A 16,559-nucleotide genomic window follows, 5' to 3' on the forward strand; every position below is an offset into this window, starting at 1 on the left:
TCTGCCAGTTTTCCATGCTGGTTTTCTTCCTGGTTTTCTTCCTCCTCTTAGGGGTCCTCCCCACAAATATTTTGGCACCTTTAAAGTTCTGCTGATACCCCCCTCTTTTGTGAGGACAATGCTCTTTTGGCTAGAGCTAGCACGTGGAGAAATAGTTCACTATTACTATACAGAATTGATGTAGTAGTCACAGAATCATAAGATGGAAAGTTGGAAGGGACCCTCATGATCAGTGGGGTTATAGGTAAAAGGTAAAGGTAAAGGACCCCTGGGTGGTTACCTCCAGTCAAAGGCGACTATGGGGTTGCACCGCTCATCTTGCTTTCAGGCCAAGCGAGCCAGCATTTGTCCGCAGACAGCTCTCTGGGTCATGTGGCCGGCAGGACTAAATTGCTTCTGGTGCAATAGAACACCATGATGGAAACCAGAGTGCATGGAAACGCCGTTTACCTTCTGCTGCAGCGGTCCCTATTTATCTACTTGTACTGGTGTGCTTTCGAACTGCTAGGTTGGCAGGAGCTGGGACAGAGCAAGGGGAGCTCAACCCGTTGTGGGGATTCGAACCGCTGATCCGATCAGCAAGCCCAAGAGGCTCAGTGGTTTAGACCACAGCGCCACCCGCGTCCTGCTCAGTGGGGTTATAGCAAGTGTTTGACGAATGAATGAATGAATGAATAAATGACTGTACATTAATTCTAGTTACAGGTAGGTAGCTATGTTGGTCTGCCGTAGATGAAACAAAATAAAAAAATTCCTTCCAGTAGCACCTTAGAGACCAACTAAGTTTGTCATTGGTATGAGCTTCCGTGTGCATGCACACTTCTTCAGATATGAAAGCTCATACCAATGACAAACTTATTTGGTCTCTAAGGTGCTACTGGAAGGAATTTTTTTATTTTGCTTTGACTACGGCAGACCAACACAGCTACCTACCTGTAACTAGAAATATGGAAGGCACCACATTGAGCCGCATGAAATGGAAGTCCATGGTGTATCTGAAGAAGTGTGCATGCACATGAAAGCTCATACCAATGACAAACTTATTTGGTCTCTAAGGTGCTACTGGAAGGAATTTTTTTATTTTGTACATGAGTTCATTGGTTAAAAAAAGAGAAGGATCCTTGCCTCCAAGGAGACTACAATCTCAAATGAAACAATGGGAGCATTGCCACAAAGGATAAATATTCGGCATTCAGTTAGAGTTGTGGCATACTAAGGGGTCACGCGTACGAGGATGTGCAAATGGCTTCCTTCGGCATCCCAGATTGCTATTTCTGTGTCTTGTTGTTGTTTAGTTGTTTAGTCGTGTCCGACTCTTCGTGACCCCATGGACCAGAGCACGCCAGGCACTCCTGTCTTCCACTGCCTCCCGCAGTTTGGTCAGACTCATGTTCGTAGCTTCGAGAACACTGTCCAACCATCTCGTCCTCTGTCGTCCCCTTCTCCTTGTGCCCTCCATCTTTCCCAACATCAGGGTCTTTTCCAGGGAGTCTTCTCTTCTCATGAGGTGGCCAAAGTATTGGAGCCTCAGCTTCATTCTTGCTTCAGTTCTTTTTTTCTGTGCATCAACAAGCAGGAAGTTCACAGTTAGGTTTTGTTATGTACCCAAATTTTCAAAATGATAACAAAGATCTCCTTCCGCTTGTCTTTGCAGCCCCACCCACAGTGAGGATCATCCACTCGGGCCTGGCCTGCAACATTGAGGAGGAGCGATACTCGGAGAGAGTGTACACAATCCGGGAAGGGGAGACGCTGGAGCTGACCTGCTTGGTCACAGGGCACCCTCGGCCGCAGGTGAGCTCATCTTGTGAGGCGCGAGGTCCACAGCTGGATTTGCTTCTCCAAAATTGGGGGAGGGTGGTTTTTCCTTGCCTTTACCTGTGGTATTTTTGTGTGATGTCATAAGCTGCTTAGAGACACCTTTGAATCAGGATGTGGAATGCGCCAAACAAACCTCATTAAACGACCTTGACAATATTGACCAGGGGGGCGGGGGGCAGGCTGGTGTCCTGGTCCTGAATCGGGTAACTGTGCCCCTAAAGAACCAGGGGTTGCTTTTATTTTGGACTCACAACTGTCCATGGAAGTGCAGGTTATTTGTGTGTCCAGGGCAGCTGTCTACGGGTAGGCTGAGACCCTACCTGTCAGCGCACTCTTTCACCAAAGTGGGACATGCTCCGGTTATAATTTCTCACCACTTGGGGCTTGGGGGGTGGCACGGAATTGTATCCGACTCCTGGAGTGCTCCACTTGGCCATTGCTACCTGAGAGCTTCAGATGCTCTGAAGGGCTCGGTGTGGGTGCCAGCTCTTTATAGTGTCCGGAAAATGACTTCCTTAAGCAGGCAAAGAGATTCTGATGCCACTAGATCAGCAAAACTCTGGCAAAACTAGCCTATCATGGTTCCAACACATTGCACAGGTCTCTGTGTTTTCTCCCCTCAAATCTCTATTTTCTCAACTCAGGTCTTGGAAGGACAATTGATTTCACTTCATTTTACCAGTTTATGGATTTCTCATCTCCGCCTGTCTCCCATCCTCTCTCCTGTTCTCTCTCTCTCTCTCTCCTGTTCTCTCTCCTGTTCTCTCTCCTGTTCTCTCTCCTGTTCTCTCTCCTGTTCTCTCTCCTGTTCTCTCTCCTGTTCTCTCTCTCTCTCTCTCTCTCTCTCTCTCTCTCTCTCTCTCTCTCTCTCTCTCTCCAACTCTCGGCAAAGAGAGGGCTGGCAAATGCCATCCCTTCTGACAATGAATTGCTTGGAGTCCCTGTTGAAGAAAGCAAACCATGGTAGTGTCCTGCCAAGAGGGATGAGCTTGGAATCAGGAAGTCCACGGCTTAAGAGCCTGCAGGATCAGACCAGGGGCCAATCATTGGACATTGTGTTGTGAGGAGCGGGGAACTTTCTCTATCTGCTTTCTCCTTGCCATGCATTCTCTTAATAAACTTCTATCATGGCGCCTTTTCCTCGCCTGTCATCTAAATGAAAAAGTCTGCAACCTTTCTTGATCGGGGTGTTTCTTCATCCCCATAATCATTTCGGTTGGCTTGAATCTTGCCTCTTCCATGAACTCCCAGGGTGGCCTCAGACATGCCTCCCTCTATAGAATCAGAGAATTGTTGAGTTTGAAGGGACTGTGAGGGTCATCTAGTCCAACCCCCCGAAATGCGGGAATCTTTTGCCCAAAGTGGGTCTCGAACCCACAACCCCGAGATTAAGAATCTCATACTCTACCAACTGCAACTATACTATCCCACCTTACAGGGCCATTGTGAGCACTGAGAATATATGACTGGCCACTGCAAGAGCAGGTTGCTGGACTAGGCGAGCACTTGGCCTGATCCTGCAACTCTCCTAGCTTGTTAAGGCCCTTCTGCAGCCCCCACAGTGGGCAGAGGGACTACGATACAGATTTATATGGGGGCATTGTTTCCATGGCAACTAATGTCCCACTTAATGGATGAAATTATTCACATTCTTCCTGGCTTCCTGCACCAGAATGATGCAAAATAGAAAATTAAGTAATTTGCCAAAGTGTTTGATACTGCAGCACAGATAATGGCTAAAAAGCACCCAGAAGTGCCTTGTTTTGGAGAGGAGGGCTGTGTACAGGACAATCGTGAGCATGTCTCTGAAGTATGTCTAAAACAGCCGTCGTTTTATACCACTTCCCTAGGAAACAGCCACGCAGAACTCGGCGGGAGTTATTTCTGAGCACAGGACTGCAGTGTTCGAGAACCAAACAGGATCTATGCATACGCAGAGGTCCTTTTGTTCAGATTAATTGGAAAACATAAAAGAAGCATGTCTCCTATATGAAAAAGCGATTCCCAAAATGATCGACTCAACAAAGGAAGCCTAAATCATTCTCTTGCACCCTGCTCTTGAGTTGATAAAACATCAATACTCCATTACTATTTGGTGTTAGGGGAGGGGCAGTATCTCTGGTGGGGGGACGACACTGTGCTCCTTCTGGGGTAGGTTGTCCACCTTTGGTCCCCACCCTGCACTCAGCTCTCACCTGTGGCTCCTAGAAGATGTCAGCAGGTGACAGTGGCACACCTGGAGAACGGCTTCAACTGGCAGGCTAAACCAGGCAAAGGTAGCTGATGGGTCTCTAACCCTTGATGCATTAGGGCAGGCACCCCCAAACTCGGCCCTCCAGATGTTTTGGGGACTACAGTTCCCATCATCCCTGACCACTGGTCCTGTTAGCTAAGGATGATGGGAGTTGTAGTCCCAAAACATCTGGAGGGCCACGTTTGGGGGTGCCTGTGTTAGGGACTTCCCCTGTGTCTGAAAACAGGGGCTGGAGTGGACCAAGAGGGGGTCCAATGATTAAGAAGGCAGATTCTGCATGTGCTATAGAGGAGCTGCCCTTTGTTGCTGGTTTTTTGTTTGTTTGTTTGTTTTAATATATGCTATACGGTAACTTATGGACCTAATAGGTAGCTCACGCCATTTGCACATAACAAAATATGTATTTTATCAAAGTAATTGTTACAACCAGTCCATGCAGAATGTAGGCGCCCTAGTTACAGGTAGGTAGCCGTGTTGGTCTGAGTCGAAGCAAAATAAAAAAAATTCCTTCAGTAGCACCTTAAAGACCAACTAAGTTTATATTTTGGTATGAGCTTTCGTGTGCATGCACACATCTTCAGATACACCAGAAACAGAAGTGTCAGACCCTATATATATATACAGAGGGTGGTGGGTGAGGTGCTAAAGAAAGCTTGATCATGCATAATGAGATAAGAATCCGATGTCTCTATTCATCCCAGGTGCTTCCATGGTTTTAAGCTTTCCAATTCTTGCTGAATTGGAAATCATTACCAAGCTTAAAACCATGGAAGCACCTGGGATGAATAGAGACATCGGATTCTTATCTCATTATGCATGATCAAGCTTTCTTTAGCACCTCACCCACCACCCTCTGTATATATATATAGGGTCTGACACTTCTGTTTCTGGTGTATCTGAAGAAGTGTGCATGCACACGAAAGCTCATACCAAAATATAAACTTAGTTGGTCTTTAAGGTGCTACTGAAGGAATTTTTTTTATTTTGTAGGCGCCCTATATATAGAAAGGAGCAAACCAGTGATATTTTAGGGAGCAGGCTAGCAGGCAGGACCCATGACTTACATCCTAGGAGCCTACACAACACTAAACACTGTTGCTGTATGTAAGTTTTATTTTATTTGTTTTCTTATCTTATATTTTGGAAATGTACATCCAGGTTTTTTCCCCTTTAATTTTCTTGGGGGCCCCCAAGAGAGTGGGGCCCTAGGCTAGAGTTTGTTTAGCTTATCCGTAAATCCGGCACAGCATCTAGGAGAAGGAAGACTCTGAACCCTATGTTTGGGAGAGATAAGGTAAAGGTAAAGGTAAAGGGACCCCTGATCATTGGGTCCAGTCGTGACCGACTCTGGGGTTGCGCGCTCATCTCGCATTATTGGCCGAGGGAGCCGGCGTACAGCTTCCAGGTCATGTGGCCAGCATGACAAAGCCACTTCTGGCGAATCAGAGCAGCACATGGAAATGCTGTTTACCTTCCCGCTGTAGCGGTTCCTATTTATCTACTTGCATTTTGACGTGCTTTCGAACTGCTAGGTTGGCAGGAGCTGGGACCGAGCAACGGGAGCTCACCCCGTCACAGGGATTCGAACCGCCGACCTTCTGATCAGCAAGCCCTAGGCTCAGTGGTTTAACCCACAGCGCCACCTGGGTCCCCTGGGAGAGATAAGGCTAAGGAGTAAACGCCACAAAAATCTGGAGAGGGTTCCCCAAGATGTTTGGATGGCGTCTTGTACGTTTCCTTCCAGCAACTCCTGCAGCCAAGCTAGTGCCAACGTCTTAATCTGCTTTCCACCAGCTTTGTATATCTCTCAAACCCCCCCCCCCCAAAAAAAAACACCTGGTCCCTTCTTTCCAGGGCCAGATCAAGACCTTTTCAGGCCTTAAGCACTTAAGAGATTTCAGTACCCCATATACATCTAATTCAAAATATGAACAATAATAAACAGCAGTGCTTTTTTTCTTTTTAAAAAATGTTTAGGGGCACTCTCGTTTTGTCTTGAGAAAGTCACCAGTTTATAGTTCAAATCGGGGAAAATAAATACACTAAATGGACAAAAGTACAAAGATTCACAAAATGTTTAGGGGTATGTGTACCTGCGTCCCCCCAGGAAAAAGCACTGATAAACAGCAAAATGAAATGTCATTTTTCGAAATGGAACAAAACCTATAGTGATAATGTTTATTATTGTATATACTTCCACTTTATTTATACTGGTAGTTGAAATTTTTTCCTCCTACTTTTTTCTAATTTCTGTGGTGCCTGCCTTGCCCCTCTTCCTCTCCCCCTCCTTCCTCTCCCTCTTTCTCTCTCCCTCTCCCCTCTCCTTTCTTCCTTTCCCTCCTTCCCCCTCTCCCCCCCCATTTATTTCTTTATTTCTTTCCCCCTGCTTTGCATGGCCATAGCCTGCAGTTGTGATTACTGCATTACAAGTTGATTAGCAGCTATTACTGCCACAGTGGGGAAAGCGAGAGTCATTAGCATTAGCAAGGAAAGTGAAATTCCATAACGGGGAGAGAGAAATGCTTATGTGCGCAAGAGTCTGTGCTTGCACATCTCTCTCCCATCCTGGGCCTCCTCTCCCGAAAACAGCCGGTTGGGAGCACCTCAGGACTGCAAGGGCGGGCGGCAGATTCGGTGCTCCCTGCTAAACAACCATTTTTCTGCAGCCCCTATTAGAGATGATTCATAAGCTGAGCTGTCTGCTTGCTGCATCCCCGATGGAGAGACAGTGGTACCTTGGTTCTCAAACGCCTTGGTTCCCAAACACCAAAAACCTGGAAGTAAGTGTTCCGGTTTTCAAATGTTTTTCAGAAGCCAAACGTCTGATGCGGCCGTCGGCTATTGATTCCAGAGCACCTGCACCAATCTGTAGCTGCACCTTGGTTTTTCAAACATTTCAGAAGTCAAACGGACTTCCGGAACAGATTAAGTTTGGCGCTTTTGTTTTTGCTATTTATTTTGCGTTTTTGTTTTTGAGGCTTTTCCGGTTCGTTTGCTTTTGTGACTGTGTGGAACCCAGTTTAGCTACTGATTGATTGTGTGACTGCGGAAATGGATAAAAGCCCTCCATCCAAACAATAGCTATCATATAATCTGAATTTTTATCATCTACAATACTGTCTTATTTATTTTATAGTGCAGTACATTGATTACAAGGCGGGTGGCGCTGTGGGTTAAACCACAGAGCCTAGGGCCTGCCGATCAGAAGGTCAGCGGTTCGAATCCCCGCAACGGGGTGAGCTCCCGTTGCTCGGTCCCTGCTCCAGCCAACCTAGCAGTTCGAAAGCGCGTCAAAGTGCAAGTAGATAAATAGGTACCGCTTCAAGCAGGAAGGTAAACGGCGTTTCCGTGCGCTGCTCTGGTTCGCCAGAAGCAGCTTAGTCATGCTGGCCATATGACCCAGAAAATCTGTCTGTGGACAAATGCCGGCTCCCTCGGCCAGTAACACGAGATGAGTGTGCAACCCCAGAGTCGTCCGCGACTGGACCTAATGGTCAGGGGTCCCTTTACATTGATTATTTTGAATTAAATTAAATTAAATTGCTGTTTTAGGGGTTGTTTTTAAAAGTCTGGAACGGAGTAATCCATTTTACATTACTTTCTACGGGAAAGTGCACCTTGGTTCTGTGACGCTTTGGTTTGGGGATGGACCTCTGGAACAGATTAAATTTGAGGACGTAGGTACCACTGTGAAGCAAACTCCATTTCACTGCCGTGCAACCTGCGTAAGTGCATTCATTTGATGTCCCTGGGTTGTATTTGGCTAAGTCCTGCTCAGCAGAGACCCATGGAAATGAATTAACCTCAGATTTTGTTGTTGTTTAGTCGTTTAGTCGTGTCTGACTCTTCGTGACCCCATGGACCATAGCACGCCAGGCACTCCTGTCTTGCACTGCCTCCCGCAGTTTGGTCAAACTCATGTTCGTAGCTTCGAGAACACTGTCCAACCATCTCGTCCTCTGTCGTCCCCTTCTCCTAGTGCCCTCAATCTTTCCCAACATCAGGGTCTTTTCCAAGGATTCTTCTCTTCTCATGAGGTGGCCAAAGTATTGGAGCCTCAGCTTCACGATCTGTCCTTCCAGGGAGCACTCAGGGCTGATTTCCTTAAGAATGGATAGGTTTGATCTTCATGCAATCCATGGGACTCTCAAGCTCTCACTTCCATACATCACTACTGGGAAAACCATAGCTTTAACTATACGGACCTTTGTCGGCAAGGTGATGTCTCTGCTCCACCTTTGTCGGCAAGGTGATGTCTCAAACTCCATGGACAAAGACAACCTCAGATAGCCATTTCTATTAACTTCAGTAGATCTACTATGAATAGGACTAGCATTCAATCCCAGTCAAGGGAAGTCATAGTCCCACTCTATTCTGCCTTGGTCAGACCACACTTGGAATATCGTGTCCAGTTCTGGGCGCCACAATTTAAGAAGGATGCTGACAAGCTGGAAGGTGTGCAGAGGAGGGCAACCAAGAGGATCAAGGGTCTGGAAACCAAGCCTGATGAGGAACGGTTGAAGGAGCTGGGTATGTTTAGCCTGGAAAATTGTGGACTGAGAGGTGATATATTGGAGGTTTTAAGCAGAGGTTGGATGGCCACCTGTCAGGGCTTCTTTAGCTGTGATTCCTGCATTGCAGGGGGTGGGACTAGATGAGCCCCGGAGACCCCAGTTCTCCTGTGATTCTATGAATACCACCCCATTTTTTCAGGAGCCCTTGCTAGGCTCGAGAATTCTTATAATTTTTTCAGACCTAGCAGTTTTCTGCTGCTGAACAGGCACCTCTGGTGTTTAGAGACAAATCCTTATGACTCTCCTACTTAGCGATTCAATTCAACTTTCCTTAGAGGAGCAAGCTTGTTCGCTTTAAGAATCTATAAGAAAATTTAATTGGGGAAAACAATCAGGCGAGAGGAGGGACAAACAACTAATTCATCTAAAACATTTCCTCTGCAAAAAATAAAAAATAAATAAAGATACCACATTCTCCCCACCCCCCCAAAAAAAATTGGAGTCCCAGCTTGTATATAGCTATTGTGTTAGTTTATGCTGCAAATTGATTTGCTTCTGTTAAATCTAATTTCCTTGTTCAACTCATAACAGGCCTTATTTTGATGCCTAAAAGGGTCCCTCTTTTTATTCCCCAAACCTACCACTCGATCCAAAGGCAATTTATTATTTTGTGCCAAACCCAATTGGCAACAATTTTCCCTGGGACTCGGTCCATCATAATCGCATTATGCCTTCATTAGCGGTGCATGTAATAAAAGTGAAATCTATAAAAGACAGCCTCCCTAATGACGCTTCGAGAATAACGGCGCGCAAACCTTGTTAGCGCAGTCCGCGGTGCTAAGCAAGCAAGGAGTCAGATGTAATTAACTATGTATGGAAGGATGCAATCGCCAGACTGAAATACATCGCCAATATTTTAAGTGGGCTTTGCTGGGAGGGCGTTAGGATGCAAGGGGCAGCTGCTGGATCAGGCCAGCGGAACATCAGGTGCAGAATCGGTGGGAATGTTCAGGGAGGCAGGAGAGGATACATTGTTTAATAATATCCTTCCTAATTTGCGCTAGCAAGTTCCTTTACTTAGCAGAGTTTTACATTCCCCTTTTAAACGCACAGCGGGTAGCTGGGTGCAGGCTTGTGTAAGCCTCTCACTATCATACAATTCAGTATTGAATTGTATGTTCCTGGTAAGTTCCCCTTTTATCCCTCTTAAAAGAATAAACATGCCACTATCTTGTTTAAGGTATATAAAATAAGTTTACTCACATCATCTGTTCACAGTTGGGTCCCTGAAGGCAGACTTAGTTACAAAGTATATAATGTACATGTGGAACTATCCCATGTGGGAATAATCCCAGTGTCCTAAGCCAACAGAGCATCTCTGGCTAAGAGCTGCTCCAACGACGGAGGAAGTCAAAAAGAGAGAAAGAGCGTTTTGTGCCTTGTGCTTTTGTTACCGGCACAGGTAAGGTCACACCCACCTTTAGTCACAGGCAAAGGAAGTATGTCCCATCCCAGGAGGAAACAGGAAGTTCCGACTGGCTGGACCATCCTCTTGCATGTCCACTCTAGGAAAACAAGGAATGTTGTATTTGACTGCTACTTGTGTATCACATCCCACAGAATCCTGTTCTCCCAGCAGCCAACCAGATGCCTCTAGGAAGCCACCCTGATTATGGGCTATGCTGGCCAGACCAGTGGAAGTTGTGTCCAGCTGAATCCGAGAGAGATCTTTGGGTTAGGTCCCAGTCTCACCTATCAATCTGAGATTGAGCTGCCATTCCTGCATTGCATGGGGTTGGACTAGATGACCCTCGGGATCCCTTCCGACTCTACCATTCTATGATCCTCCTGTTCTGAAAGGAAGGCTCTGCATCGCCCGCATCCCTGCCGCTTCTTCCGAGCAAGAGGCCTGCTCTCGGCAAAGATGCCGATGTACAGTTGGGAAGGAATTGACGGAGCATCTTCCTTTGCATCCCAGCAGTGGCTTAGAAAGGAGGGTTATATTTAGCGCAGCTGATCCTTGAGCTTTGCAGGGCTGGTTAGCAACAAGCAGCAAGCCAGCGAGGAGCGAAGCTGGTGTACACTAACATTGCCAAAAGGCTCTTGCTGCATGGATGGCGTCGGCTGCGCAAGGAAGGGCTCGGGGGCAGCTCGCTGGTCAGTGTGGGGTGGGAGCCAGTGCTGAGCCTCGGGGCAGCCAGCTGAAGTCTCCTTCTTCCACCCCGTCTCCTAGAAGCACAAACGGCAGATGGGCATGGCTCATCCACAGCAGCAGGCAATGGGGCGTGGGATGCAGGCCAAGGCGGGGGGCGATGTGGTCTAAACCGCTGAGCCTCTTCGGCTTGCCGATCAGAAGGTTGGCAGTTTGAATCCCCACGATGGGGTGAGCTCCCATTGCTCTGTCCCAGCTCCTACCAACCTAGCAGTTCGAAAGCACGCCAGTGCAAGTAGATAAATAGGTACCGCTGTGGCAGGAAGGCAAATGGTGTTTCCATGCACTCTGGTTTCCGTCACGGTGCCCCATTTCACCAGAAGTGGTTTAGTCCTGCTGGCCACATGAAGCTGTCTGTGGACAAACGCCGGCTCCCTCGGCCTGAAAGTGAGATGAGCGCCGCAAGCCCAGAGTCACCTTGGACTGGACTTAAGCGTTCAGGGGTCCTTTACCTTCACCTGCAGGCCCATGGGCCAAATAAGCTCGGTGCATCTTGCGCTCCCCTGTTCTGGGAGCATCTTGCCCTGTCTCTGCTGGAGAATTCCTGTTCAGAATGCAATTTGAGCAAATCCTCATCTCCTAGGACACAGGGAAGGGTCCCATAACTCACTGGTAGAGCGTCTGCCTTGCATGCCAAAGGTCTCTGGTTCAGTCCCTGACAGCTGCCTCCGTGATGGGAGGCAGCAACATTTCTGAATTCCAGTTGCTCGGAACCACCAGAGAGGGCGCTTGAGCTCAAATCCTGCTTGTCGGTTTCCCACAGTCGTTTGGGTGTCCACTCTGAGCACAGGGTGCTAGACTAGATGAGCTTTGGTCTGATGCAACAGCTGGTCTGTTCCTCCTCCACTGCCACTGGCCTGATCCAGCAGGCTCATCCTATATTCTTATCATAGACTCATAGGATTGAAGAGTTGGAAGGTACCCCCATGGTCATCTAGTCCAGCCCCCTGCAGTGCAGGAACGTCAGCTAAAGCATCCATGACAGATGACCATCCAACCTTTGCTGAAAAACCTCCAAGGAAGGAGAGTCCTCAGCCTCACAAGGGAGACTGTTCCACATGTTACCTTGAACCCAGGCACAAGCTGCCTCTACACATGTACAAGTGTTTTTGTGAAAGAGTTACATTGGTTGATCTGGGCAGCACAGCTATGACATACGCAGGTAGACAGACTCATTGAATGTCACATGTGAATGACTATACAGTCATACCTCGGGTTACAGCAGCTTCAGGTGGCGTCTTTTCAGGTCGTGCTCCACGCCAAACCTGGAAGTACCGGAACAGGTTATTTCCGGGTTTCAGCACGTGTGCATGCGGAGGAGCACCAAATCACGACCCGCGCATGCGCAAATGCGCAAGCACGGGTTGCAAATGCTGCAGGTTGAGAACGTGCCTCCCGCCCGGATCACATTTGCAACCCAAGCATCCACCGCACAACCGTAGAGATTGACTATTTGCACCCAGGCAGACTGAACACTCATTGAACCTGCAATTCAAGGCAATTCAAGGCAACACACCATATGTTTGATGAAGTGGACTGCAGGCTGCAAAAGCCTCTACAATAATCATTTTTTTCATCCTTAAGACCCCCCACAAGACTGTTATTTCTACCTCCACTTTCTACCAAAAGATTTGGAAATTTGTCTCCAAGAGCTGCCTCACAAAGTATGAATTTTCGTAATCTAGGCCTGGAGCATTAAATCAGGACAGGAGTATTCTGAGTAAGCACTATCCCTCTTGCAGGCAGTAATGAAGTGTAATTATCAGCATTTCTGTCAATTAAAACTGCACTTCCTGTCTCTGCTTAGACATGAAAGGAGCCTTTTATGTTTCACTTAATTGTGATCAAAGGAAGCTGTAAATATAATTTTAAAGAGGTCTTTTCATTTTCTTTTTTTGTTGTTGCAAATTTGGCTTGCAAAATAACAATGCCCACTTTAGCAATCCTTGCTGTGATGAGGGGAGCAGCAGATTGCACAAAATCAAAAATAGCTGCGTCTGTGGCCTCTTTTCTCAATGAGGCAGCAAACCGGCATCTCGTCTTTACCATTCCAAAACGCTGGCTGAGGCTCCCAGGACTGAAGGGCCGCACCATTGCCTCATCGCCATTGCCACCCCACAAGGAACCCAAGCACATAGTCGCATGCCACCCCAAACTCCAAGCGGCAAGAGGCTCCGGGGGTGCCAGGCCTTGCCCAGAGTTCTGTTTCCTTGGAATGAAGTCAGGTGGAGAATGTGGTGCCTTTAAGACATATGCTTTTATATAAACACTAGTATCATGAAGCCCGTTAAATTAACGGGTGCTAGAATTAATTAGCGCCCCCCCCACTAACCACCCACCGCTACCACCTCAGCTCCTCACTCAGTCCCTTCCCTGCCCCCCCCCCCGCCCCAGCCAGCTGGCTCCTCATCTTCCTCTCTCCCTCCCCATTTCCCACCCTCTTTTTCTACTCCTCTTCTCTCTCTCTCTCTCTCTCTCTCTCTCTCTCTCTCTCTCTCTCTCTCTCTCTCCCGCCCCCCTCGCTGGTCCCAGTTGCAGCAGACCTTCCAACCACCCCCCCCCAAAATCCACACACACTTCCAGGGACTAATTCCCCCTTCCCCCGTGGGTGCGCCCGCCTGCCCGCTCTCCTGCTTTCGCCCCTCAGTAATGGCTAAACGATCCTTCAGCCCAGCAGCCGCATAACTCGCAGCTCGTGCACTCTCTCTATCCACACCCACCTACCCTCCCTTTCCCTTTCGCCCGCACTCGCCTGCCTCCTCTCCTGCCCCTCTAACGGAGAAGAAACCAGGAGGAAAGAGATAGATCCTTCCGTAGCGCAGCAGAGGCAAGGGGAAGCTGCACACTTTTTTTTGTATGGTTGTGTATAAGCAAGCATGTAATCTCTCTCACGGTCCTGGTTTATCCTGTCCGAAGGCTGTCCGTGGGGCACATGCGCAGTAGCGCAATCCCACGGACACACAGACTGGACGCAGAGACACTTGGACTTTATTATATAGGATATATACAACCTGGGCATAGGATGTTGGGGCTCACAGCATCAGCACCCCAACAGATCTTCCTTCTCTATGTCTCCAGCTTCCAGCCTGTTCTCCTCCCTCACAGCTAAATGATGGGGTTGAGGAAAGGCCCACCTATTATCCTGGAGAGCCCCATCACTTACCGCATTGGCCCGGATATAAGCTGCACCCAAAATAAGACACACCTTTAAAATTGGAAAGGGGGGGGGAGAAAAAAATACTCCAATATCAGCCATTCCATTCTCCGCTGCTCTGGGTTGCATACTGGGGCGGGGGGAGCTGCGCTGCATTGCCCGCGGCCTTCCCCCTTTCTCGCTCTCTCCCTTCCTGGCCTTGGGGGGAGAGGACGAGGGACTACGTGCAGGGCGGACGGTGCTTTGCCTCGCTCCTGGCGCTGTTTGCCCCGTGCTCCTGGCTGCATATAGTAAGGTCGCAAATATAAGCCACGCTATAACTTTTCACGGTCGGAATTTGGGGGGGGGGAGTGAGGCTTATATTCAGGCCAATACGGTAGTTGTAGCACTTGCAACCTGGCTCATCCTTTTGGGATGCTGATGAAGACACTCAAGTGGGCAGCTAAGATCACTGTCTAATAATAATAATAATAATAATAATAATAATAATAATAATAATAATAATAATAATAACCTTGTCTGACCAGCTCAGCAAACTCCTCCAATTCTCACTGGGCACAGGACCCAAAGAATTGGAGGAGACTCAGGGCCATAGCTGCCAAGTCTCCCGTATTCCCCGGGAAACCCCCGTTTTCCCAGCCGTTTCCCGCTGGCAGCCCGGATTTTAAAAACTCCCGTAAATCCCCCGGATTCTTACCGGCCCGGGGAGGCTCCTTCTGCGCATGTTTGGAGTCTCTGGACATGCGCAGAAGCGATTTCTGGCGCTTCAGCCATTTTGGAAATGGGCAGAGCATGCGTAGAAGCGACTTCCGGTGCTGCTCTGCCCGGTTCCAAAATGGCCGCAGCGTGACTTCCGGTGCCACGCCACGCCAATCCCGGATTTTTCAATCTGGGAGTTGGCACCTATGCTCAGGGCATCTTCCAGACTGACTGCCCCCACCCCCAAAAATACCCGCAATGATTTCAAGGCAAATGCAAACAAAAAACCAGGAGAGGACACCAGAAACTTCTCCATCTTAGTAAGATGTTGATTTTATTTTTAAAAATGTAAAAAAAATAACTTGAAAGACAGAAGGCCGCTCTCCTTCCCCTCCTTGGGCTTCCCTTACCCCATCCATGCACGTGTCAATCAAAGGATGAGGATTTTGTCTTATAGCTTTTTTAAAGGTGCAATTAGGCATAATGACATGTTCAAATGATTACACACATGAAAACTAATTGCATAATTGAGGATCATTATGCTGATGAGGTAAATACCCAATTACCAGAAAAATATTCTTTCCCACCTAAAAAATTGGCACGAACCACCCCAAAAGAGTAAGTTGAACCCCATAGGAGATCATCAAAGTGCAAATGTTATTCACGTGTGTGTGTGGGGGGGGGAGAGATGAGCAGGGATTCTAGACTGACACAACCTCGAGCATTTCCAACACATAGTTCAGATGCAGGAAGTCCCATGTTCTGTCACAGAAGGACAGCACCGCCGGATCAGGCCAGTGACCCCTCTAGCTCAGCTTCTTGTTCTCATAGGGGCCAACCAGCTACCCATTATGGGAAATCTGTAAGCAGGATTCGAACACAAGGGTCCTCTCCCCTCCTGAATGGGGTAACTGTGCCCCTGAAGGACCAGGTGCGCAGCCTGGGAATCATTTTGGACTCACAGCTGTCCATGGAGGCGCAGGTCAATTCTGTGTCCAGGGCAGCTGTCTATCAGCTCCATCTGGTATGCAGGCTGAGACCCTACCTGCCTGCAGACTGTCTCGCCAGAGTGGTGCAAGTTCTAGTTATCAGAAGGCTGATTGCCGAAGAATTGATGCTTTTGAATTATGGTGCTGGAGGAGACTCTTGAGCATGGACTGCAAGAAGATCAAACCTCTACTGCAATGCGTTCTACGTGGGGCTACCTTTGAAGGTGACCTGGAAACTACAACTAATCCAGAATGTGGCAGCTAGACTGGTGACTGGGAGCGGCTGCCGAGACCACATAACACCGGTCTTGAAAGATCTACATTGGCTCCCAGTACATTTCCGAGCACAATTCCAAGTGTTGATGCTGACCTTTAAAGCCCTAAATGGCCTTGGCCCAGTATACCTGAAGGAGCATCTCCACCCCCATCGTTCTGTCCGGACACTGAGGTCCAGTGCTGAAGGCCTTCTGGCGGTTCCTTCCAAGTTGCAGGGAACCAGGCAGAGGGCCTTCTCGGTAGTGGCACCTGCCCTGTGGAACGCCCTCCCATCAGATGTCAAAGAGAAAAACAGCTACCGGATTTTTAGAAGACATCTGAAGGCAGCCCTGTTTAGGGAGGCTTTTAATCTTTAATCGATTATTTTATTCTTCTGTTGGAAGCCACCCAGAGTGGCTGGGGCAACCCAGTGAGATGGGCAGGGGAAATGTTGGAGGGTATGCCTGCTGGATCTAGCCCAGCATCTTGTTCTCACGATGGCCAACCAGATGCCCATGGGAATCCTGCAAGCAGGATTTGAGCACAAGAGCAACTCTCTTCTCCTGTGGTTTCCAGCAACTGGCATTCAGAAGCATTGCTGACTCCAACCGTGGAGGCAGAGCACATATCCTACAACTGTCCCGTTTTATGTGTGACATCC

General features: G+C 48.2%; 1 protein-coding gene across 1 annotated transcript in view; it reads left to right on the top strand.

The window, feature by feature from the left end:
* Positions 1-16,559, top strand: part of MDGA2 (MAM domain containing glycosylphosphatidylinositol anchor 2) — a 353,191-nt gene that overhangs the window by 153,235 nt on the left and 183,397 nt on the right. Inside the window, exon 2 of the mRNA XM_060269123.2 lies at positions 1,655-1,794. Within this exon, the coding sequence (XP_060125106.1) occupies positions 1,655-1,794 (140 nt within the window). The remainder of the gene's footprint in view (positions 1-1,654; positions 1,795-16,559) is intronic.

Source organism: Zootoca vivipara, chromosome 1 (assembly GCF_965207765.1).
Source record: "Zootoca vivipara chromosome 1, rZooViv2.hap1.1, whole genome shotgun sequence".
Taxonomy (NCBI): Eukaryota; Metazoa; Chordata; class Lepidosauria; order Squamata; family Lacertidae; genus Zootoca; species Zootoca vivipara.